This window comes from Thamnophis sirtalis, unplaced genomic scaffold (genome assembly GCF_051295495.1).
Source record: "Thamnophis sirtalis isolate CommonGarterSnake01/CBP01778 unplaced genomic scaffold, rThaSir2_p1.2 scaffold_5, whole genome shotgun sequence".
NCBI lineage: Eukaryota > Metazoa > Chordata > Lepidosauria > Squamata > Natricidae > Thamnophis > Thamnophis sirtalis.
In genome coordinates this window covers 118,771,199-118,796,425 of record NW_028261385.1, presented here as the reverse complement: position 1 = coordinate 118,796,425, position 25,227 = coordinate 118,771,199, and the positions used below count along the sequence as shown (strand labels likewise).

The 25,227-nt window shown below is 37.7% G+C and overlaps 2 protein-coding genes across 2 annotated transcripts in view; one reads left to right on the top strand and one right to left on the bottom strand.

Moving 5' to 3' along the window:
* Positions 1–2,426, top strand: part of LOC106552186 (cytochrome P450 2K6-like) — a 39,167-nt gene extending 36,741 nt beyond the window's left edge. The window contains exon 9 of the mRNA XM_087716764.1: positions 968–2,426. Within this exon, the coding sequence (XP_087572890.1) occupies positions 968–1,155 (188 nt within the window). The 3' untranslated portion in view covers positions 1,156–2,426. The remainder of the gene's footprint in view (positions 1–967) is intronic.
* A 2,960-nt stretch (positions 2,427–5,386) lies between these two features.
* GLYATL3 (glycine-N-acyltransferase like 3) overlaps positions 5,387–25,227 on the bottom strand; it is a 21,977-nt gene continuing 2,136 nt past the window's right edge. The window contains exons 2-6 of the mRNA XM_087716781.1: positions 22,509–22,632; positions 17,884–17,991; positions 13,845–13,971; positions 6,266–6,392; positions 5,387–5,722 (exon numbers count right to left, since the gene is read on the bottom strand). Of these exons, the coding sequence (XP_087572907.1) occupies positions 5,428–5,722; positions 6,266–6,392; positions 13,845–13,971; positions 17,884–17,991; positions 22,509–22,632 (781 nt within the window). The 3' untranslated portion in view covers positions 5,387–5,427. The remainder of the gene's footprint in view (positions 5,723–6,265; positions 6,393–13,844; positions 13,972–17,883; positions 17,992–22,508; positions 22,633–25,227) is intronic.

The window sequence follows — 25,227 nt, the reverse complement described above, 5'->3', positions numbered from 1 at the left end:
TGGACTAGAAAACCTTCAAGGTCACTTCCAGGCCTATGCTTCTGTGAAGGAGTCTATGAAAGATGTTATGGCAGTCATATACTATAACTAACAAAGACATTGGTTATGTCAGGGGTCCCCAACCTGTGGGCCACAGCCCACTAGTGGGCTATGAGGGGTTTGCAAATGGGCTGTGGAAATGGCTGGCATGTGTGCACAGGTACATTCTCATTGCACAAGTAGCAGGCTAGCACATGCATGTGCACACTGCTTGTGCAAATGGAGCTGCGTGCGCACTTGCCCGCTGCTCACACAGAACCATCCCTTCTCTCCCACACTGATTCACAAAGCTGGAAATGCTGGGGAACTCCGGTTTATGTCATCACTAGATTGTCATTATCATTCAAGGTTCTTCATGATATATTTGAAATCAATCTTTATCAAAATGAGGGGCTAAGGATACTTACTAAGAACATGAAGGCATTCTTAGAAATTGTTTAACTCATTCATAGGGGGGAGGAGTTCATGAAGGCATTCTTGGAAATTGTCTAACTCATTCATGGGGGGGGGGGAGTTCATGAATATTAATATATACTTTCCCCCCTAAACACTACTAATTTATCATTGAGGTTGTGGATCAGGGGAACATTCTGACAACCAAGAGTTTAAAGAAAGATATCTCCTCCCCACAAATGAATTTTCAATAAAGATATTCCTGTAGTTGCAATCACAATCTCTAGCTCAAGTGGGGTGCTCAGTCAGCCTTCTTTTCAGGACATCAGTGTAGAATGATACTTATGAAGGCTCATCCCTCTTTTAAGATTAGCATGTTTATGAAACATGCCTTATTTTTGTATTGCTGTATTTTAAATATGAATGTTTTGTCATATCTGTGTCTTACTCATCTGTCCATGACAATATGACATGTAAAATGGTTGAAGAAACCAATAAGCATCTCTCCCCCCCACCCCCGTATGCTTTCCTCTAGGTAAGAGAATATGTGCAGGTGAGACCCTTGCCAAAATGGAGCTCTTCCTCTTCTTTACCAGCCTCCTTCAGAAATTTACCTTTCAACCAAGCCCGGGAACATCTAAAAATGATCTGGATCTAACGCCTGCAATTGGATTTACAACCCCTCCTGTACCCTATAAGACCTGTGCCATTCCATGTTCATAAGACACAAGACCTTCATAACAGCCTTTCTCAGTATGGGGAATGTGATTCTGTATAATCTTAAGGGTCTGTCTGAAACTGTACTATAATTATTTGCATACACAAAAAATCTAGATTCTGAGCATGAAAAGGGTAGAGAAATCATGCTAAGTGCTTGGTACTCTTATTGATTATTTTTGTTTGTTTCCTTTTATCCTTTTTTCTCCTATTCAATTTTGTTAGTTTTGCTTTTTATTAAATTCATTTTAATCAATACAGATTTTTCACAATAATTATGTGTGTATGTATATATGTATACATATACATATACATATGCATATGCATACACACACACACACACACACACACACACACACACACACACACACACATATTCTGAGGTTTTCGCGGGTGTTAGTATGCAGGTCTCTAGTTGTTCGGGTTTTCTCCCGCGTAGAATTGGAGATGTCTTGGCGACGTTTCGACAAAGTCTCATTCGTCATCTTCAGGCTAACGTACTGACATCCAATGGATTCCAAAGAAATAAGATCACCAACCTAATCCAAAAAGAAACCCCCACTAAAGTCCAGGACAGAGAACAAGAAAATGGAAAAGCCCTCCTCCCATACATAAAAGGCACCAGAGACAGAATCAGCAAAATCCTCCGCAAACACAACATCAAGACAGCATTCTGCACAGACCGAAAAATATCCACCATCCTAAGAAACCCCAAAGACAAAATTGAGTTAGAAAATCAAGGAGTATATGAAATCCCATGCACCACCTGCCCCACCACATACATCGGACAAACCAACAGAAGAATAAGTGCACGCATTGAAGAACACAAAAACGCAATCAAAAAAGAGGAACCAACTTCTTCCCTGGTCCAACACCTTAAAGCCACAGGACATAAAATTGATTTCAATAAGACTAGAACTATCGCCAAGGCCGAACATTTCAACAACCGAATAATCAGAGAAGCAATTGAAATAGAAAAACGCCCACACAGCATGAACAGGCGGGACAATACCTCCTGCCTGCCAGCCTTTTGGAAGCCTGCCCTCATTGACAAACAAGTCCCGAACATGATAAATGATACCAGGCCCACACCCACAATAGCCACACAGAATATCACCACCAAACATCCACAAAGAAAATAGACAAAAACACAAACTGATGAGGAGGCACGACCCAGAACCAGAAGCCAGACTGCAAAAGCACAATTAGCCTCTTTAAAACCCCTCCTACCCTTACATGAAACACAACCCCCCAAACAATCAGAACAGAACACACCTCCACCAAATAAGGACACACCTCCACCCAATCAAGACACAGCCAAGCCCCCACCCAATCAGTTCAAACCCCCACTGGCAGTTAAAAGGAAGAAACAGGCGAGATCTCACACTACTCCTGGAAACACCAAGCCTGAAGTAGCCTGAAGCAGCCTGAAGATGACGAATGAGACTTCGTCGAAACGTCGCCAAGACATCTCCAATTCTACGCAGGAGAAAACCCGAACAACTAGAGACCTACATATATATATATATATTGCATTTGTGCTGATAGATAAATAAATAAAATTATCAGTACAAATGCAACATAAATGTAACAAAAGCAACATTAAAAAAATGACTTTCTGCCTGGATGGCTCCTAGGGTGAACCTAAAGACAGAAAAGGGAAGCAGTATGCTCCCTCCCATATTTGGGCATACCAGGGGTTGTGCCACAATACACACATACACACACACACTCTCACATACATATACATAAAATTTGTTTGTTACAGGTTATCAATGTTAACAAAAACAATAATAATTGAAAAAGTCCATGTTCTAGACTTCTTAGGTTCCATGTTGTTCTGTGGACAAAGTATAGTTAGATTTTAGTAAGGCATTTGACAAAGTAGACCACAACATACTTCTTGATAAGGTAGAAAAATGCAAGATAGACAGCATCACTACCAGATGGATCCGAAATTGGCTGACAAGCTACACTCAACGTGTAGTCCTTAATGAAACTAAATTTACATGTAGTTACTTACAACTACTTACTTAAACTACATGCCCCAAGAGTCTGTTTTAGGCCCAGTACTCTTCAATACCTTTATAAACGATTTAGATGAGAGAAGAGTTCATCAAATTTGCAGATGACACCAAGCTTGCAGGAATAGCCAACAGCCCAGATAGATCTTGACAAGCTTGAACACTGAGCCCTATCTAACAAAATGAAATTCAGTGCATAGAAAAGTAAGGTTTTGAACTTAGGCAAGGAAAAATAAATTTACAGGTACAATTTAGGTGAAATTTCATTCAATAGCAGCAACTGCAAGAGGGATCTTGGAGTCCTAGAGGACAACTACTTAAATATGAGCCAACAGTGTGCTGCAGCCACCAAAGAAGCCAATGCAATCCTAGGCTGAAATAACAAAGGGATAGAGGCAAGATCATGTTAAGTTTTAATACTGATAAGGCCTTGGTAAGACCACATTTGAAATATTATATCCAGTTTCAGTCACCACAATACAAAAAAGATGTTGAGATACTAGAAAGAGTTCAGAGAAGAGCAACAAAGAGGATTAGAGGGCTGGAGGCTAAAACATAGAAAGAATGATTGCAGGAATTGAGTAGTCTAGTGAAAAGAAGAACTAGGGGTGGCATTATAGCGGTGTTCCAATGTTTGACAAGCTGCACACAATGGATTTGAGGAGGTCTTATAAGACAATGTTAAAGGTAAACCTGATGACTAATAACTATGAATATTCCAAAATATATTGATGCTGGTATAAATTTTAGCAATTAATCAGGTTATCCAGTTAACTGATATGGTCCTTGCTGGTTCTAAGGAATCTATCAAAGTCTATAAAAAGGACATTAACTTGGTGTTTGCATTTGTTTAAATATGCTACAACAATTATTCAAAGAAAAATCTTTGTTAGTAGGATGCAATTTTTTCTGTTTATTTCAAGCTTGAACATATGGTTGACATTGTCTATGACTCTGTAAAGGAAGAAAATGTAAAAATTGTTACATTAATATATGTATTAAAAGAGATTCCTAGATTAACGTATTTTAAGAATATATATATTTTAGCATTTAAATCTTTAAGAATATAATTATTCCTTTGGACAATGTTAGATTGGGAACCTATAGTTTAAAATATTTTAAGAAATAAATAAAGCCACCTTTTGTGGGTTTTCTTCCAGGTCAGAGAATACATGCTGGGGAGAACCTTGTTAAAATGGAGCTATTCCTCTTTTTTACCAGCCTCTTTCAGAGATTTACTTCTAGCCATCCCCAGGAACATCTAAAGATGATATGGACCCCACTCCTGTTTTTGGACTTATGTCGCCCCCATTCTTTACAAAATCTGTGCTGTGTTATGTTAATCCAACAGAAAAAATCATAACAAGGTGTTTCCTTAGCCTTCGAAATGGCTTTATTTTAACAGAGAGGCAAACTCTGACAACATAATTCGATATTTATTTATTTATTTATTTGTCTCCCATCTTTATTCATATTATAAACAACCCAATTTGGTGAACATATCCAATACATCTTACTACTCCTCTTTTCTCCACAACAATAACCTTGTGTGGTGGTTTGGTCTGAGAGTGTGACTGGCCCAAAGTCACCCATGTAGTAGTATCATGGCTAAGGCGGGCTGGCTCTCTATATTATTTAGTTTTCATATGTTGTTCAAAACCTAAATTGTAATGATCTACACAAAATCTTGCCAGACAGAGCACTCTGCTATCTGAATACGATATACGCTGCAAAGGGAAGGGCTGTCTTCACTCTATTTCTCACATACGTAGAATCTGAACTGAGTTGCCTCTTACTCCTCTGAAATGCACCCTTTCTCTCTTGGGAATCCACCTCCTTATTATATTTCATCACATCTATGTAGATTCAAAGGATATACAAGAATCAAAGAATATACAAGATTCAATGGGTTTGGAAACTAATATGGAGAAGATTGAATGATTTGAGTTGGAGAATTTAAAAAGTCTTTGCATTCTATGAAAACAATTATCAATAAGTGCTTCCAATTGAACATTACTTTATTATTTGTTAAATAACTCTTCTCAGTCTTCTGTCTAAGCTTGAAAACAACTGTTGTTCCTTTAAAACTCACATTAACTTTAATATGGAATAGCATTGCCGTTTCATAAATGGACTTCAAGGTTATGTCTAAATATATCATAACATGTTCAGACGTGTATAACATCAAATACAAGGTATGAGTCCTCAAATTAGGTAGCTATCATCATAGATTTTTTTTAAAAATTCACCAAGTTCACTTAGGTTTAGCTAAAAGGCAGAAAGGGGTGTGGATAAGTCTGACAAACTGACAAGGTAATAATCTGGCATTCATGCTTTTTAGCAGAGTTAATGATGGTAAGTTATCCTCCAGAACATTTCCTTGAGCTGGAAACCCCTTGCTGTGTAACATCTTAGCTAGATTTGTTGCAATGAGACGGCTGTACCCTTTCCTACGATGCTTGGGCAAAGTGTAGCCATGGATCATAGTAGCAAATTGGTCTGTCAGACCCCAGGAGATGGGGCATCCATGTTCATCCAAAATGCACATGCTGGGGAAACAGCAAATGAGGTTGATGAGGTATTTCTGGCATTGATCACTTCCTCCTCGGGACCAGGTGTTATTCAGCAGACTTGCATGAGATGCATCAAGGGAAGTAAGTTTTGGTGCAGGAACTAACCTAAAAAAGTTTTTTGCTTAACATTTAATGTAAACAACTGTAAATGAATATAGGAACACATGAGGGAATTGAATCCATTTATGTTTGCAAAGAAATACCCAAAAGTAGGACTATTAACACATAATTTGCTCAATGGGAAAAATGAGGAGAAAAATATTCAGTTAGGGAGTCTTCCTTCCTCTCCACCCAAATATATATTGGTAATTACAACCTTCAGAGTAAGTTTATTAAAATTAAAAATTATCCTGAGAATTTCAGAAATTATTGGAGTAATAGGGGCAGGAGGCATCAGACTGCTGGAAATGCTTGACTTAATTAAAACTTTTATATCCACTCTCATAAAATTTTACTTTGACATTTACCAAAAAGGACTATTACTATTAAAAAATCCTGTAATAATAGAGTTAGACATACGGAAGTTGAACATCTGGAAGTGCATCTGGTTCTGGGTAGATTACCATTTTGAAAGAAGACAACTTCAAATTTACATGCTTGGCATCAGCAACAATCTTGGAAGTTTTGTATAAGCCATCCTGTAAACCTATGTTCAGAAAAAAATATTATATTTTAAATAAAACATTAAACAAAACACCCTTTTTAAATATAATGAAAACTATTAATGATCTACAAAACTATTAATATCTACAATATTGTAATCTTGCTTAAAATACTTTGACATTTTTGGAAACTATTTTGAAATGAATAAAAACCAAAATAATTCAATTGTAGGTGACACTATGAAACCAAATCTACAGTCAAATTGGTATCACATGCTGGATTACTCAAATAATAAATTCATTCTTATTTGCCAGAAGCACCTAACACATGACTGAAAGAAATCCAGCAAAATAGTCATTCACAAAAACATTTGATTACCATAATTATTTGCCACTGTCAGTATCAACTCTTAGAGACTAGACAGATTTTGTCTATGACAATTTATCCCTAATAATTCAGGTTACCCAACCTTTTTCCCTTCCTTTTGTAGGCTGTAGACTGACCTTTTGCAATGGAGCTACCTCTATCCTTCTATCTAGCTGCTGCCCAATAAAAGTGCCTACACACAAATATTCCACATATTGTTGGAAGCGGGGAAGTATATAAAGAACCTCTTCTTTGATAAAAAATAATAATGCTGTTAGTCTTGATGGTACATGGCATTGTCCAAGGAGTATAGAAGGATGCTCCAGAACAGAACATGCCCATCAATGTGTTATATAAATATGAGTTTTTTACACAGGAATTGAAGTAGAGAAAAGAACTCTACTTTCAAACAGGGTCAGAAGGGCATTATTGACCTTTCTTTTAATTATTTGTACCCAAAGTTAAATATCAACTAAGAATAGAAGCAATAGTCACTGGAAGCAAAGATAAGAAATCTACTATATTAATACAAAATTAAATCTATTGATAAAAATAAACACAAACTTATTGGAGTTCAGTTTTTTATCACATTTATTATCACTTAAAAGTAATAACTCACCAAGGTTTAAATATATGTTTTGTCATCCCTCAAAGAATCTGTGACATAGGCTACTACCTATTAATACTTACAATATATTGTTTGCAAGGTCACTTAGATGAGCTGGGCGGTGTAGAAATTTGATAAGTAAATACATTCTTCTGGGAGTAGGGATATATAATTAATTTCAGAGGGATTATTATATAAAGCAGTACTCATTGCCACTTGAGCATAACATTCTTTTGTTTCCCAGCAAGGTTTCTCTAAGCCCTTAAGTCTTACCCTCTCTTTGTCCTTGGATATCAATTTAGGAGCAGTGGCAGAATTTGAGAGGTGGCACCATGTATTTATCTCCTTGACTTATTTTAGGAAAAGGCAGTCAGAAGGACCTGTTAGAAGCCAGAAAGGACAGTCATGGAGGCACATTGGAGAAGATATTTTCTGCTTCTCCTTTCTTTGGGGCTGGCCATAGAATAGTAATGAAGCACCTGAAGTGCTCTATCAAACCTCAGCCATTTTATCTCATTATAGCTCTGACTGAATAGAAAGAATGTCAGGAAACAGAGGGAAAGGAAGATACACTTTCAGAGTGCTAAGTCTCTGTGATGATTGGGATTCTGAAGTTAGCAGTCAAAGGATAACAACACTGGGCATGTCCTCCCGGTTTATATTCCAGCAGCTGGAAGCAAGTAGGATTTGGGAAGGGCAGGTTTAAGGAAGAATGAACATTCCATCCTGTAATAAGTGTCAGGATAATAAGATTAGGAATACGTTTAAGGTTAGAGTGGGCTAGTATTGATGGGATATACATAAACTGTAGAAATAAGCAAATCTCTTTTAAAACTCATTTTAAATTCTTTAATAGAAATCAATTTGTTTCTTTATTTCTGTGTAAACCAAGTGCCTATGCACGTGATGGCAAACCTATGCACGTGTACTACAGGTGGCACGTGGAGCCATTTGTTGGGGCACATAAGGCGTTGACCTGTCACCTCCAGCGTGCATGCACACTGGCCAGCTGACTTTGGCCTTCATTTCTGGCCATTTTTCACCCTCCAGAGGCTTCCCCTTCCAGTTTTCGTGTTGTGTTGTGCTTTGCAACAGCCGAGGATGAAAGAGTTCCTCAGGAGCGACACCGGCAAGGAAGGCCGACGCATTGGAGGGAGGCATAGCCCAAGCTCTCTGGGACGGGTAAGCAAGTGGGAGGCGAAGGTGAGAGAGAAGAGAGAGTGCTGGGCAGGAGCCACAGGAGGGGTAAAGCGGTGGCTTTTCTCCGCCCCTGTCTGCAGAAGTATTCTCCCAGCTTCTGGACACAGACAGATGCTGCGAGAGGGCAGGAAAGAAGCCGGTCTTGGCAGAGACCAGAGAGCATATTTAGGAGAGAGGAGGCAGACTGGCTTGAAAATGGGCAGATGGTTTGCAGCCGGTGCATCCTTCGCTTTTGGGGGCACTTCCCTTTGCCCTGAGTGGTGGGGGCTGCAGTGTTTTCCCATTGTGGCATGGCAGAGGGCCGCAGCATCTTCATGCCCTGCTTGGCTTCGGAAGAGTGAAGCAAGTGGCTCCGTTGGGGCAGTCAGCACCCAGTGGGTCCCAGCTGAGGGAGCGAGGAGATCCTGGCTTGCACACAGGAGTGAGGGTGACTTTAAGCTTGCGGCTTTCTCAGCATCATTGCAAACCAGGCAGGGACGGTGGCTCCGATGCCCAGCACCTTCCACCGAACTTCTTGAGAGGCATTGCTCTCCCACACGCATTCTCTCTCTCTCTTGCCACACATGCCATGATTTGAGAAAGAGGAAAAGTGCTGGGCATCGGGGGCATTGCACCCGCAACCATCTGCTGGCCACCAGGGAGACCACCGGCGCTGGCAGGTGCTTCCCGGTGCAGGTGAGCTGCACTTGGCTGGGTGGGGGGGGGGGTCATGAGGCTTCCCCACCAATAGTAGTGGTTGCCTCCATTGCCTCTGAAGGTGGTGGGGGGTGACAGGTGCTGCGAGTGTGAGTGGAAGGTGCTGGAAGCCTCTGGAGGGCCTCTGGGGGGAGCATTTTCACCATCCCCAAGCTCCTAGAAAGCCTCTGTTGCCTGGGGAGGCCGAAAAATGGGACCATTGCAAACCAAAGGTAGGGGGGAGGGTGGGGTCGCATGTGCAGGGGGGTTGCACGTGCATGCATGAGGGTCGCATGCATAGGATTATGGGTGTGGCCTGACCCCTCTGTGCTCCCCCTACTTTTGACACACAATGTCAAAAAGTTTAGCCATCACTGGCCTATGTGCCTCAGAATTTTAAAAATGTTAGAACAAGATTTTAATGGTGGCAGTGGAAGACAAGGATGATAAAGGAAAAGATCCTCCATGCCAAGGAAGTATGCTATTGGCCCTCACAAGCTTTTCTCCTGTTTAGAATCCAAATAATATACTGTATTTTTCGGAGTATAAGATGCCAATATAAGGAGCCAATGTCGTGACGATACAATGTGCGGTCTCGACATCCGAGACTGCTGTTTATACTTTTGCAGCTGAACGGTCCATTTGTACCTAAAACATCCTGCAGAAACAGTGATCAGGAAGACGGAGCCTTGCTGGTCTCAGGGACACCGCAAAGTCCCTGATTGACCCAAGGGAAGCTCTTCAAGCCAGCGGTAAACAAGCAGCCCCAGGCTGATGAAGTTGGGACGGCTCCGGAAGGAAGGAAGTGAAAAGAGAAAGTGAGTCCATCTGATGAGGTATTTTTTCTATTTTGAGAAAAACTGCCCAAAGAAACTTTTTTAAAGCCAAATTAAATCCTTAAGCAAAAGAATTAAGCGAAATAGTTGAAATTAACCTATATTGGGTTTTTCTTTGTAACTATACTTTGTGGATTGAAGTGCTTGCAACGTTTTTTGTTTCTCCTCTTAAAGTGAATGGATTAATTTTTCTTCTGTTTTTTGTTACTTTATTTTTTGACTTTTGAATTAAAACCTTCCTTTTAATTTTAACAATTCTTCGTATTACTTGTTATTAAATTTCATTAAAGAACTTTGTTTCCTATAAGCCAGAGATAAATTTTAGAAAGTGAAAGGTAGCAACACTGCCACTCGGAGGTCAGAGGCTGGAGTTTTTGAAATAACGTACTTCTTCTCTTTTCCTCTTTGATCTTACTGACTTTGTAGCTGAAGGGTTTGCAATTTGTTTACAGAAACTGATAAAGAGCCAAGGGCACGAATTGTTTTTGCAGGTGCTCTTTGAGAACTATTTTGCAGGGGAGAGAAAGGGAAAAAAACAGAACGCTTCTTCTTTGAAGAGCATAAAATAACTTGTGTTTAAGTCAATCTAAAATAAAAAAAAATAAAAGAGGCCTGGAAGGCTAGAGCAGCAGTGGTTATTAGTTTTTCTTTTTCCTCCTTCTTTTTTGGAAACATGGATCAATACTCAGATGAGGAAACTTTAAAATTCCAAAATATCTTGGCTGGAATTCAAAATCTAATGGAAGGATATGGGAGAATTGAGAAGAAGTTGGAAAAACTAGTTTCCTCACAGCAAAAGATGAAGGGGTTGGAGCCCCAAAAATTTAAGGGGAGAATAAAGACATAGAAGATAAAGACAAGACAATAGATGATTTTATTAATAGAGCAAATGTGGGTGAAAGTGGAAAGAAGGGAATATGGAAAAGGGAATTCGACGAACTGGAGCTCTACCTCAGATTCCAAGATACAGAAGAAGAAAAAGAGAAATGATGATGGATTTAAGAAGAGAATTTTTTTCAGAAGCACGATTGACAACCAAAGACAAGCTAATTTTAATAGCAGATGGAGGGCAACGAGATTACCTGAGAGATCCTTCAAGCAGCAAAGTGTGGAGAGAAGTCTATAAAAACTTTATAAAGGAGATAAAAAGAAGACTGACACCACAATTGGCAAGAGAGATAAGACTGATTTGTTACTGGAAAGATACCGGTTGACAATGAAAGTTGATAATAAAAAAATAGTTTATTTTGGTGATCAATAAGTAGGAATTTAGTAATTTTTAGATTGTTTTATTTTGTTATTAAATGTTTATTCATTAATAAATAATTAATTATAATAACAATAATGAAATGATAATGGATACAGCTTAATGAAAGATACATGAAAGATTAATGAAAGTACTGGCAAACTAGTAAAAGAAATTTGGATATAAATTGCAAATTGTGATCTGGGAAAAAGACCTATAAGTTTTATTAACCAATTTTTATTCAAATCTTGTCATAAAGGTGTGATGTTTTGGGGGTTTGACGAGAGGAGGTTGGATATAAATAGTAAATGATTTTTAGCCAACTATAATAACAACAAGGAAATGTCAATGGATATTGTTTAATAATATATATATGCTCTGGTTTTGGCAAAAGAAACTTGGATACAAACTCTAAACAGTGAGTTAAAAAGGGGGGGAAAGGGTTTAGAAACTTTACTAATTGACTTTTACTTAGAACATGTCATAAAGGTGTAATGTTATAGGAGGATTTTTGAAATAGCTAATGAATGCCATTATGCGGTTGTGTCTTTAAGTATGAATGATTTGAGGTAAAAGCCTGTTCAAATAATTGTAGTCAAATGAGAATTGTGGTACATTGATAGTAAGATATACAAAGATTTTTGATTTAAAGTGTATAATCTAATATGAACTATAAGTAATGACTGTGGAAGAAATGCACGAAAGTTATCTGTAACCAATCGACACGCTTTCTACAAGATGTAATGAAGGATGATTCTTTTTTTGTGTTTTTGTTTAATTAAAATAAAGAAAAACTTTTCAAAAAAAAAGATGCTCCGAAGTATAACATGCACCTAGCTTTTGGGGAGGAAAACAAGGGAAAAATATATGCCTCTGCCTTCCAGCAATTAGCCTCCTTGCAATGAACAGCAAACAGTACAGACAATATACAGTACATTGTTTGTGGTATTACATTTCAGACTATACTTGTACAGATGCTGTTAAAATTGATGTGGCTTTCTGGAAGTATATTTATTCTCTGCTATTTAAAAGAAGATACAATAGCCCTGGGCCTCTTCAGATCAAGTATTTACATAACAAAATTTACTTCATTTTTGTTAATTTGTCTAGAACAATAATAAATCACTCTTTAAAAAAATAAGTCTAATAATTTGAACATTCTATAAGCATATATACTTATTGACTTACCTCCTTGCAGCAACAGCAAACAGCCAGATTAGCACAAGAAAAAAACAATCTGCCTCTGCCTTCCAGCAATTTGCCTCTTGCAGCAAACAGCAAGTTTCACTTTCAATTTCAACATGGGCCTCCCGATCATAAGCTGTTTCAGGCTGAAGAGCTGCCATAGCCTATTGCCACTTCCTTGTTTTCTGCAAGGAGGTAAATTGCTGGGAGGCAGAGGCCTAAGGGTTGGGGCAGGTGGGTTGGTGGGGCTACATTTAGTTTATAAGATGCAACCAAATTTTCACCCTTTTTAGGGGGAGAAAGGTGTGTCTTATACTCTGAAAAATACGGTAAGTTCAAAGTTATATAAGGTAATTTAGAGAGGAAAATGGTGCTGTTAAGGAGCTCCAATCCACCCACATTACTCTGTTTGCTAAACAAGTTTCATATGGGAAACGATATGGCTCCTGCACCTGGAGAATTCAAAAAAGTTGCTTACTTGTTCCAGATACCTTGTCAGACCAATTTTTTGGGAAGCTCAGGAGAAACATCCCATCATAAAAGATTGATGAAAAAAACAGCATCCTATTAGAGCAGTGATGGTGAACCTATGGCACGCGTGCCACAGGTGGCACGTGGAGCCATTTGTCAGGGCATGCGCATGCTGGCCAGCTGAGTTCACCCTTTTTTAAAACCATTTTTCGCCCTCCCCAGGTTCCAGAGGCTTTATAGGAGCTTGGGGAGGGCAAAAAGAGCCTCCCCCCCGGAGGCGTCATGAGCTTCCCTGAAGCCTCCGGAGTGCAAAAAACCAGCCCTATGGGCAAACCGGAAGTTCGGGGACGGACTTCCAGTTTGCTCAGAGGGTCATTGTGACTGCTCCGGAAGCTTCAGGGAAGCCTCCTGAAGGTCCCTGAAGCCTCCGGAGGGCTTCCGGGGGGCAGGGGAGGCTGTTTTCACCCACCCCAGGCTCCTATAAAGCCTCTGGAGCCTGGGGAGGGTGAAAAAAGCATGCAAAAAATGGGGGCGAGTGCTTGTATTGCACGCATGCGCACGGGGGGGGATTGTGCATTGCATTATGGGTGCAGCACACCCGCACATGACCCTCCCTGCACTCCCCCCACTTATGGCACACGAGCCAAAAAAAGTTTGCTATCGCTGTATTAGAGTCTGGTTTATCTGTTATTAATAATCTATTTGAAGCAGCTTTTCTCACTTGATAAACTCTGGGATAATAGATGGTATAATTAAGCATATTGGTGTAAAAATTGAATGGAGAAAGACAATAGTTGAAATTCTCAACTCTGTACCATCAGAATTTTTCAGTCTCTCATTTTAAAATATTTTTAAAAATTCAAGATAATTATTAATGTGTTCTTTTTCATAGCAAATAATAACTTTTACCTTGTATCTGGAAGGCTTGCTCCCAGTTTATAGTTTCTGGGTTCTCCAACAATGCCTGGTAAGCGTCCAGATTTTTGTAGAAGACAGCACAGGCATTTGTAAAGTAGTCTAGGGCATCACTTTTGGACTATGTGTGAAAAAAGCAGCATCTTAATTCAATTCATAGTATTATGCACGCAGATATGCACCTAGTTTGTTGCTATCGATAAAGGTCATAGAAATGAAACGAGGAGGTCTGCAGATCAGGGCACTGACTAGCTGCAGATTAATAGGAGAACCTACAAGGAACTGCAGCTAGGATACCAGTTGGGAGTTTTCTTGGTTTGGGAAGGAAGAATTGACTACTTTCAACCTGGAAAATGATTAAGAAATCCTTTTCCTATGTTGCCTGGACTGCATTCACATAATGCATTACACAAAACAAAACAATTCAATTGAAATAACCATTAACCACTGAATTCAACCCTACTCTATGTGCAGAGACCAAATCAAAATAACTTCAACAAATCGCTACCTCAAAATTACAGGGTTCTATCTGACGAAAATGAGTTAAGAGTGTGACAAGGTTCTATATATTTAATATAATTAAATATGATTTTATTTTTAACAATTTATTTTGTAAAATTTCTAAATAAATTTGCCACAAGTAGCAAAATTATAAGGTTCTATTTGCAGCATCCAATTGTTGTGCTTGTGACGGAGCAAGGATGGAGCCTGCAGCGCCTAGCGTTGCCTCCGTTTCTGACACGTGAATGACGAAATAATGTCTCTTTTTCACAATATGGAAGCAAGTTCAGACTTATATGAACCAAGTGGATCCGAGTATGTTCCAGAAACTGAAGATGACCAATCAGATATGAAACTTCTAATTGAAAATGTATGAGTAGTCTGTGCTTTAAGTCTATTCACAAAAGCTATTGCAATACAGGCCCGGAAACCTTGCATTTTGATCCTAGTAATTTATTTATATATATGGGGAGAAAGGAGCTGACATCGCGATGGTATGACGTGTGACCTCGGACACTTTTGCTGCTGGACGGTCCATCTGGATCTAAACCATCCCGAAGATACGGTGACAAGGAAGAGTAGGTCTTGCTGATCTCAGGGACATCACAAAGTCCCTGATTGATTCAAGAGAATTTCTTCTAGTTGGTGACAAAAAGCACAGCCTCAAGTTGCTGAAGTTGGGACAGCTCCTCAACAGGAGGAAAGCGGAAAGAGAAAGTGTGCCCATCTGGTGAGGAAATCTTATTTTTATAAAAGATTGCCCCAAAAAGATTGAAGTTAAATTAAACTGGTAAAGAAAAGGAAATAAACGGCGAAAATAAGCATTATTGGACAGTGTGTTATCTTTTTTGTTTTTGTTTTTTTCTATCGATGGAAGTTTTATGAACATTTTTTACTTTTTAAAGTGAAAGTATTGGATTTTCTTCTTCTATTTCTTTTTTTACCTACGGATTAAATCTTTTCCTTTATTTCTACAATACTGGTTGGGATGGTTTCTTTCTTTTTATTTTGTTTCATTTAAGAATTTTGTTTCTTCTAAGCCTAAAACATAAAGAAGATATAAAAGGAATATAAAGAGGGCAGTAATCTTAGAGGGAAAAGAAGTTACACTGTCACTTGGAGGTTGAGACCTTGAAAAATTGTTTTTTCTTTTCCCCCTTTGATCATTTTGACGTTGCACTTCAAAGGCTTCAGCTTGTTTATAGAGAAGAGCATAGGTTGTTTATGCAGGTGCTCTCTGGAAGCTTGTTAGTAGCTGGAAAGAAGTGAAAACAAAGATTTGTTTTTAAACTAGAGTGGTAGTGTTTACTAATTGGAGGATGGCATGACTTCAAAAAGAAAACATAACATTACAACAGATTATGTTTGGAATTCAAAAATTATTAGAAACAACAGAGAGAATTGAGAAGAGATGGGAAAATATTGAAAATATAAATTTTAATGTGGTAAAACCTGATGGAAAAATGGAAGATATTCAGCAAATGGAAAAAGTGGAGGCTAGAGTCCTAAAAACCCAAGGTAAAAATGAACAAAGAAGCAAGATAACCATGGATATTGACAGTGAACTGAGTGTGGTTGGAGTTGGGAAGAGTGGAACAAAGAAAAGGAACATAGATGGAAGGGTGCTTTATTACAGATTTCAAGGTATAGAAGAAGAAAAAAGAGAAGAATGGATGGACTTAAGGAGAGAAACTTTGACAAAAACACTACTGATAACCAAAGATAAGCTGATTAAAGAACCTGATGGAGGGTTTTGAGATTTTACAAGATATGTAACAAGGACTACACTATTACTGGAAAGACGCAGGTTGAGATATGAAAGTCAATAATAAAACACTAGTTAAATTTAGTTAAAATTAGAGCATTATGTTAAAAATGTAGTGATAATGGATAATGGATAAAGTAAAACTGATAGTGATAACAATGTATACTGGTTTTGGTTTGATAAGAGGAAATTTGGTATAAATTTTAAATAGTGAAAAAAGGGGAAAAAGTAAATTAAACTTAGCCAAACTATTGTTAAATAAATGACTGATAATGATAATAATATAATAATTTGTATTGACATGATAAAAGGGAAATTGGATATAAATTGTAAACAATGATTAAGAAAAGAGGTCTAAAAGTTTTGTTATTAAACATAATTAATTTTTATTTTGAATGTGTTATAAAGGTATAATGTAGCTGGATGATATTGAAAATAGATAAGAGAATGCCAATATGTGGTTTTGTTTTAAATTTTGGAATGTTTGTTATAAAGGGACGTTAAAACAACTATAGTCATATGAAGGATGAGGTATGATGATAGCAATATATATATAAATATATGTGATGTAAAATATATAACTTGATATGAATCATAAGTGATGACTGTGGAAGGGATGCACTAAAGTTCTTTGTAACCAATTGACACACTTTCTACAATTTGTAATGGAAGATGATTTTAAGGTATTTGTTTGTGTTTATTCAAAAAATAAAATTTTTATTTAAAAAAAAAGACAACCTTTGCTATGGAAGATTAGAACCCTGTAATTCTGAGGTAGCGAAATGTCTATCTAGACCAGGAGTAGTCAGCCTTTTTATACCTACCACCCACTTTTGTATCTCTGTAGTAGTAATATTTTCTAACCGCCCACCGGTTCCACAGCAATGGTGATTTATAAAGTAGGGAAGTAACTTTACTTTATAAAATTTATAAAGCAGAGTTACAGCAAACCCTACCACCCACCATGAAAGCTGGAACGCCCACTAGTGGGCAGTAGGGACCAAGTTGACTACCACTGATCTAGACTTTGCTTGAGCTCATGCAGTGAAAGGAAGTCCATCATTTTCCTTGGGAAAAGCAGGCCTTTAGGAAGATGGTTAAGAGCCACAATGAGTACAATCTTTCTTTTTTAGGAATTATAATAGAGATAGCACATTCACCACTTGTTGCTTATTTCATTTTAATGTTAAGTTTGGTATTATTAGTGTGATCTTCTCAGAGGCTATTAGAAATTTTCATTTACACTTTTAGTTCTACTTATAACTAAATCTGAAATGTCAATTAAAATTAATTATAGTTTAGAGGAAGAATAGGTAAACCTAGCTCACAGTCCCTAGCTCACCAAATTTCTCACTTTCCTCTAAAATTTCCCCAACTGATTTTGAGCCTCTTCTTTAAAAGCTCATTTTTTTACAGGTACATTCTAAATGAAGTGCTTGGTGCCCACCCAGTAATCATAGTTGCATTAAGACCAAAATGGTTGTCCACTCTTAATTTAGAGAAACAATCAAAACTTAGAAATTGGTTGGTTCCTTGAAAACATAGTTAAAATAACCAATGACAACTACAGTTTTGACATAAAAGCAAATTAGAATAAAAATGAAAGCAAAAGTAGCCAGGACATTGAATTTTGTAACTCTACACGTTAATATAATAGACATCCACATTTTTGGAGGACACCAGCTCAAGAAAATCTGTATAAATTTTAGATTAATGCCCCTCATTGTGCATTTCAGGGTACTTAGGATAGATCCATTACCATTTTACCTCTTTTTGTCGGCGAGTAATCACAGCTTTAAATTCTGGCCATGAATCCACAACCACTTCCTTTTTGAATGGATTTCCCCTGTTTATATTCAACACTGCTCCATAAACCTACAAAAAAAGGTGAGTTTACACAGTTTTATTAAACAATAACGCTTTTAAAAATCTATTTCTTTCAGTTTTTTTTATATTCTCAAAGCTTTTACCAACTGGCACTATTTGCAACTTCAGCATTTATTGACATCTTCATTCAGACTAACAGCATTTTCAGACACGTAAAGTATTAGAGGCAACTATTAAATGTTACAAGACAAAGATGAATGAACGGGAAAAGCAATTAGAGATTTTCATTTTGTTTAAACAATGGAAAATTTCTCTAATATTGCTGTCAACAATTTTAATGGATCTTAAATTATGGCTTATTCAACAAAAAGAATAGATTATATTTACAGATCTTAATTGCATTTGTATAGAAAAGGAATAAGTAAATCATCATGCTGGAGATATAATAAGAGCAATGTTTCATCAAAACATTGAAGTAATGGTGTAAGGTTTTATGTTCTAGAAAACAATACTGACCTTACGATAGTTTAACATTTTTCAACATCCATATTCTTTTTAATTACCTATTAAATGGAGACAGGCCGCTGACCAACAGAAATGGATTCTGTATGCAATTCTAGCTGTCAAAGGACTAAACTTTCAACATCAGGAAAATAAATTTATACTCTCCCTTTCCCCCAAATTACTCCCCAAAAAGCACCAGTGAAACCCCAACTTATAAATGAATTGCTTACAGACTTATTTAGGGATGTGTACTATGAGATATGGTCCTTTTATTAGAACACTTATGTAAAACCTTCTATATATACAGGTAGTCATCAACTTACAACACTGGCAATTTTTTTTTTGCAAATAATGGTTACATGACCAAAGGATGTTGCAAACTGTTGTGAAGGTGAGCCAGTTTCCAAGCACCCAAAATGCAATCATGGGAGGATGGGGGAAAGATGGGGTGTGGCACAACATTTTATGAACAACCAGAAGTGCTTTTCAAGCAATAAAGGACTCATTCAGGGTCTGTCATAATTTCAAATGGTCATTAAGCAACTGGTGGCAGGTTGAAGACATGCTTATGTCTTCTGTATAGGTCTTATGTATAGGTAGTCCTCGCTTAACGCACATTTGTTTGTTTTTTTTTAAGTGTTTTTATTTGACATTTTCCAAACATTAAAATCACAATTACACTTTTACAGCTTTCCGTTATCGGTATTTCTTTTTTTCTAATTTCGAGTTTTCCATTTTACAACCTGTTGTCTTATACATATTCTTCTTTGGAACGAACTCCTCACGGAGATTCGGACCCTCACCTCTCTCCTGGCCTTCCGAAAAGCCGTTAAAACCTGGCTGTGTCGGCAGCCCTGGGGTTGATGAGCTCCCTTCCCCTCTCGACAGGTGTGGTTGTTGGCTATTTTAAATGCTTGTCTTGTATTTGTGTGTTCCCTTTCCTGCTTGAGTTGTTCGCCGCCCTGAGTCCCTTTTGGGAATAGGGCGGCATATAAATAAAACAAACCTCAACCTTCTTTGTTTCATACTTTCTCATTTTTACAATATTTCCATCTCTATTACATTCTAAGTATATGCCATCTCCTTTTATTGTGTTTACTATGTATTCCTTATGCATTGATTTTACATCTCTTTTTAAGCCAGTTATACCACCTATTTCATATCTTGTAGTAGATTTTTTCCTCTCAATCTCTTAGTTCTATTGTTAGTTTGTCCATCTCTGTGCATTCTTTTTTATGATCTGATTTTTATGATCATCATCTTTTTTATGAACTGTGCATTTGAGGGAATGGTTTTTTGGTTCCAACTTTGGGCGAATGAGATTCTGACAGCAATGATTATATGAAGCATTATATATTGGATATCCTTATTAATATTTATTATTATTATTATTTCTAGAAGAAACAGCACAGGCTTCATGTCAATTTTTTGTTGTTATTTCTTCTAAACATTTCTGAATTTTTCTCCAGAATTCTTTGGCTTTTGGACATGTCCACCACATATGATAGAAAGTCCCCTATTGGTAGTTACATTTCCAACAGTTTGGAGATCAATTTAGGAACATTTTGGGCAATCTCGCCAGGGGTAAATGTCATCTATAAAACATTTTGTAGATGTTTTCCTTGTATGATGCCAACATTGTCAATTTATAATTTTTTCCTCATAATTTTTCCCAGTGCTCCAATTCAATATTGTACCCGAAGATTTTAGCCCAAATTATCATTGTTTCCTTCATGGTTTCCTCCTCCATTTTGAATTTTAAAAGGCAATTGTATGTTTTTGTAATCATTTTTTCTTCTGTTCCTGTTACTATTTTGTCCATTTCTTGTTCCTTTTGAAATCCGTACTGTTCTAAATCCTTTTTATATCTTCTTTGAATCTATACTGCCACCAGCCTATTCCCTGTAATTTTAAAGTTTTCCTTGCCCATCCAATAACTCCTTATATGTCAATATCCTGTTCAAATCTATTACATTGGGGTAGATTATTGCTTCTATAGTTGATATCCATCTGGGAATTTTTGTGTAGAAATTTCTTTTGATTTTCATCTAAATTTTTAATAAAGCTCTTTTACCTGGTGTCTCTGAAAATATTTATGGGCTTTACTCTTTCCCTCCCAGATAAAGGCATGCCAGCCCAGCTCTAAATCATGGTCCTCTATCATCAATATTCTTTTATTTTGGAGTACTATCTGTTCTTTGAGCCATGTTACCGCTGCTGCCTGGTAGTAAAGCTTCCAATCTGGGATGCCAAATCCTCCTTTGATTCTCTAGTCCTGTAGTAGCTTTAATTTTATTCTAGCTTTTTTCCCAGCCAAATGAATTTTAAAATTATTTTATTTAGTTCCACGAAACTTTTTCCTAATTTTACTGGTACTGTTTGGAATAGAAATAAAAATTTTTGCTTGGATATTCATTTTTATGGTCACAATTCTTCCAATCAGCGATAATTGTAATTTAGCCCAATTTTCCAAGTCCTTTCGTATTTGTTGTAGTAATTTTGAATAATTATCTTCTTTTATAGGAGAACATTTAGCTGTTAGCCAGATTCCAATAAATTTTACCTTTTTCACTATTTGTATTTCCAATACTCTCTATAATTCCTCGTTTTGCCTTTGTGTAAGATTTTTAGTAATTATCTTCATTTTATTTTTTTTTTATTTTTAAGCCTGCAACTTTACCGAATTCCTCTACTTTCTGAATTACTGTTTTCCGTTTCAAGGGAACACATTTGCTTAGTGACCGCAGTTACAGTAGTGCTGAACTAATGAGATTTACACTCAATCCATGAAGTAATGGGCATCATAGCTATTATAGTTACATGACCAAAATTCCAGCATTTACAGTAGCAGTCCTCATATTTATGACTACATAATATGCTTCAACTTGCTTCATCTGCCTATGTTAACCTGTCTCTATACTCTGATGCCCCCACTGCCCGTGAAGTCCAATACCACAAAAGTTCCTGCTCCTGGCCCGCTTTGTTAGGTGCTGCAGGGTTCAGTACTTTCTACTCCTATTTGACATGGAGATGAAGCTGCTGTATTAGGTCATTCATTGCCATGAAATGTGGCATCACACCAGCTGCTTATCTTCATCCCTAATGAGTTGACACTGTTGATGTCCTATTTTGATATCTGGAAGCTGTTAAGGACTGATGGGGAACGTCAGATATCAATTAAACCCTCATTAGACTAAGGGGCTTTGGGCTTTAAAGCCTTCTGTATTCGGAGATTTATCATCATTAAATGAGTTTGCATTGCGACAAAGAGACCCAGTGTACACTCTGGGGTTTCTTCTGGATTCATGAGTCCTGGTCATAGAACAAGTAGCAGTTATAGCCAGAAGGGCCATTGCACAGTTGTGCTGCACTTGTTACACCCATTTCTGGACTGGGAAGTTCTACTTTCAGTTATTCATGCCACAGACTCCTTCCAGCTGGAGTACTGTAACATGCTGTACATAGGGCTGCTCTTGAAGTAGCTTCTGCTGCTACAAAATGCAGAAGCATAGGCAGTTGTGTGTGCTCCAAGAACTGCACACATTATACTTCTGTTTTGCAAGCTGTATTGTCTACAAATTTACTTCTGGGCCAATTTAAAGCTTTACATGGTGTGTGGACAGGTTATTTGAGGGACTGCCTGCCCCCAGTTACATCTATCATCTTATCAGTTCAGGGATATATTATGGACCATCAGCTTGAGTTTTATTGAGCAGAACTAGGAGGAAAGCCTTTGCTCTTTAGACCACCGTCCTGTGGATAATTTCTCTTGAGGTAAGCCTGACCTCAATCGCATTGGCCATCTGGAAGGCCCTCAAAATGTGGTTTTGCCAACAAGCTTGGGGATCCCATGATAGAATAGAGCTTGCTAGATGACTGTATGATAGGGATTTTGTTTCTTATCTTTTTAAAATTTAAATTGTGGTATTTAATGGCTATTATGTATGCTGCCCAGAATCACTGTTAGATGAGTAGTTATATACATGTGACAAATAAATAAAAACAGATTGATTTGATCTTTTCATGTATTCTAATATTTTATCTTGAATTATCTACATTACCTTGAGGGATTCAGGAAAATTCTTCTTTAACATTTGTTCTAGAATCTGTAGTTTTGTGGAACAGTTAAGCACCAACATCTTCACTTGCCCACTTAACAGCAACCTAGTACAAAAGGAGATATCTGGGAAAAAGAGAACTTCGATGGATTGGACAAATGGCATTCCTAGATATTACTCAATGCTTTGTAAGATTAACATTGCCTTAAATAATATGAACTTTATCTTAAATTCTTTGTAAAGATGTTTCTACATTTACTAATACTGTAAAGAGGGCTCTGAATATTCAATACCAACTGTATCACTGTATCAGACACAAATTATCTTATGGAGTTCGGTGGCCTCAAGAATAAACCAACCAAGGCTTTACAGTGGATAAACCGGATTACCTGTACAAGTAGTTCTTGACACGACAGCAATGTCATAGGTCCCATTCATATCAAGAATTAAAGACTACGTTAAATGTAGTCAGCCCATTCATGTCAGGATTCAAGGACTATGTTAAATGAAGCATATAATTAACAACTTCTCTGTCCCTGCTTTCCCTGATGCATTCATTAAATGATTGCATGGGTCAAGTGCATGGGTCATTAGGTAGAGGATGGGGTGATTCAGGGATGGAGGAAACTGGGGAAGCCTAGCGTTGGCACAGGTGACTCTGGGAGACTTCCCCCACCCTGAGATATCCCATGATCTGCCTCCTGCCCCTTTGATTTGCTAAAGACCTATGGGCCTCCTCCAGACCCCACCCAATCATATTCACTTATCTTTTGAAGATATTCAGGTCACATAGCACAACTGAGAAGAAATCCTGCTGCTTTTGCTTCCCTCCAGCCAGTGTAAATCCTCCCATGTGGCCTCCTCCTCCCCAGTTTCCTGAGTTCTGCAGATCTTCAGAAGATAAGTGTGCGAGGAATGCAAGAGGACCACTTGAAATCTGGTGAGGGGCAAAGCCCATACCTTTGGGGACCCAGCAGGGCAGGATGGGGGTGGGGCATGCTGCAGCATCTCTGCAAAGAATTCCGAAGCCATCTGGTCATTCATAAGGGCAAATGACTGGGTGGTTTCTGTAGAATTTGTTACTTTGAAATAGTCATACATTTTGTTGTTGTTGTGGGGTTATGTTGTAACTTTGAACGATCATTAATGATCTGTCGAGGATTACCTGTAATTGCCAATCAGCATTTTAATTCCCAGTGAACATTACATTATTGGTTTTATACCAGCACTTATTGATTGCTTTATGTCCTTTTTTCCATTCATTAGTCAATTCTGTATGATTCTGAGTTTATGTATTGAATATATTAGTTCCTTCATTAAAGGCTATCCAAAGCAATACACAATGAACAAAAATCAGGCATTATTGCTGAAAAAATACCATATCCTGTATAGTCTTAAACTATATTGCTTTTCAAACTCAATACCATATACTCATGATGGCGAACCTGTGGCACGTTGCGCCCTCTCTGTGGGCATGTGAGTCGTTGCCCTGGTTCAGTTCCAGGGCGAGCATGCACCTCCCACCGGCCAGCTGGTCATCAGGTCTCTGCTGTGCATGTGTGGGGTGAGTGGGTGCAGGAGGTCTCTGCTGCGTATGCATAGGGAGCAGGAGATGTGCATGGGAGCCTTGTGCGCACTGCATTTTGGGGGTTTGGGTGCCATCACTGCCATATACTAAGAAAATATATATAGCAGCTTTGAACTGAGATAGTGGAAGAGTGCATGTAAAAAACAGTTCCAAGCTAGAAACACAGAAATTATACTGCCTGCATGCAGAACGTATATTATAGGTAGTAAAAAGAAAATCATTGGAAATTTTGCATTTCAAAATTAGGTACTTTTAAAAAGATCTATCCATTTAAAGAAATTACTCATAAATTAGGGAACACTGAATACTTAATGCATTCATCTGTCTAGACAATCATTTCGAAGACCAAAATCCCAATTCTCATAGATAGCTGGAGCTGTCCTCACATACCTGGAGTTGACTCTACAGCGTTATTATACAGACGGAGAACACAGCCAAAACATGAAGAGGGACTGGCACTTCAGATTATATAAACCTTCTAGGATGGGTCACCAGGTGGGTGGAAACTAGCTCCACTTTTGGAGGAGGGATTTGAAATATTGGCCGAATAAATCATACATGTTCTGTGTGTATTTTGTTACACATATCCACCTCTGCAATTATTCTTGCATTTATTGCAATAAAATGTTTTGACATACTTTAAATAAGAACTGCTATTAATCAATACAATGAAGTCATTCTTAGTTCTAAGCATTACTGTAGAATTCTCAAAATTGTGCATAATTGTGAAAAGTAGGTAAATTCTCTGCCTTTAAAACATTCAGCTTCAGATATTTGATACCCATTTTCTTTTATATGTTTGTCAGGGAAAAATTTCTGTATGCAACTCTATCTCTTCACAATCTTATTTGCCTGACTTAATCTTTTGTGGATCATGGTTTACATCTATATCATCTAAAAATATAACAGGAATGAGGATGTTTTTTGCAGTTAGTGGTACTTTGATTGGAGTGTTTAAGAGGTAGTGTGAGACAGGGATGTCAATGAATGTAAATACATCAAGCGTAACAGAGACTTAAATTTATTTTATTCCTTAAGCCACCCCCACCCCCATATAATTCATTGTGCCTCAGATTTCAGCAGTGATCATGAAGTGATGTATGGACCAAAGAAAAGAAACAAAGGTCACATATA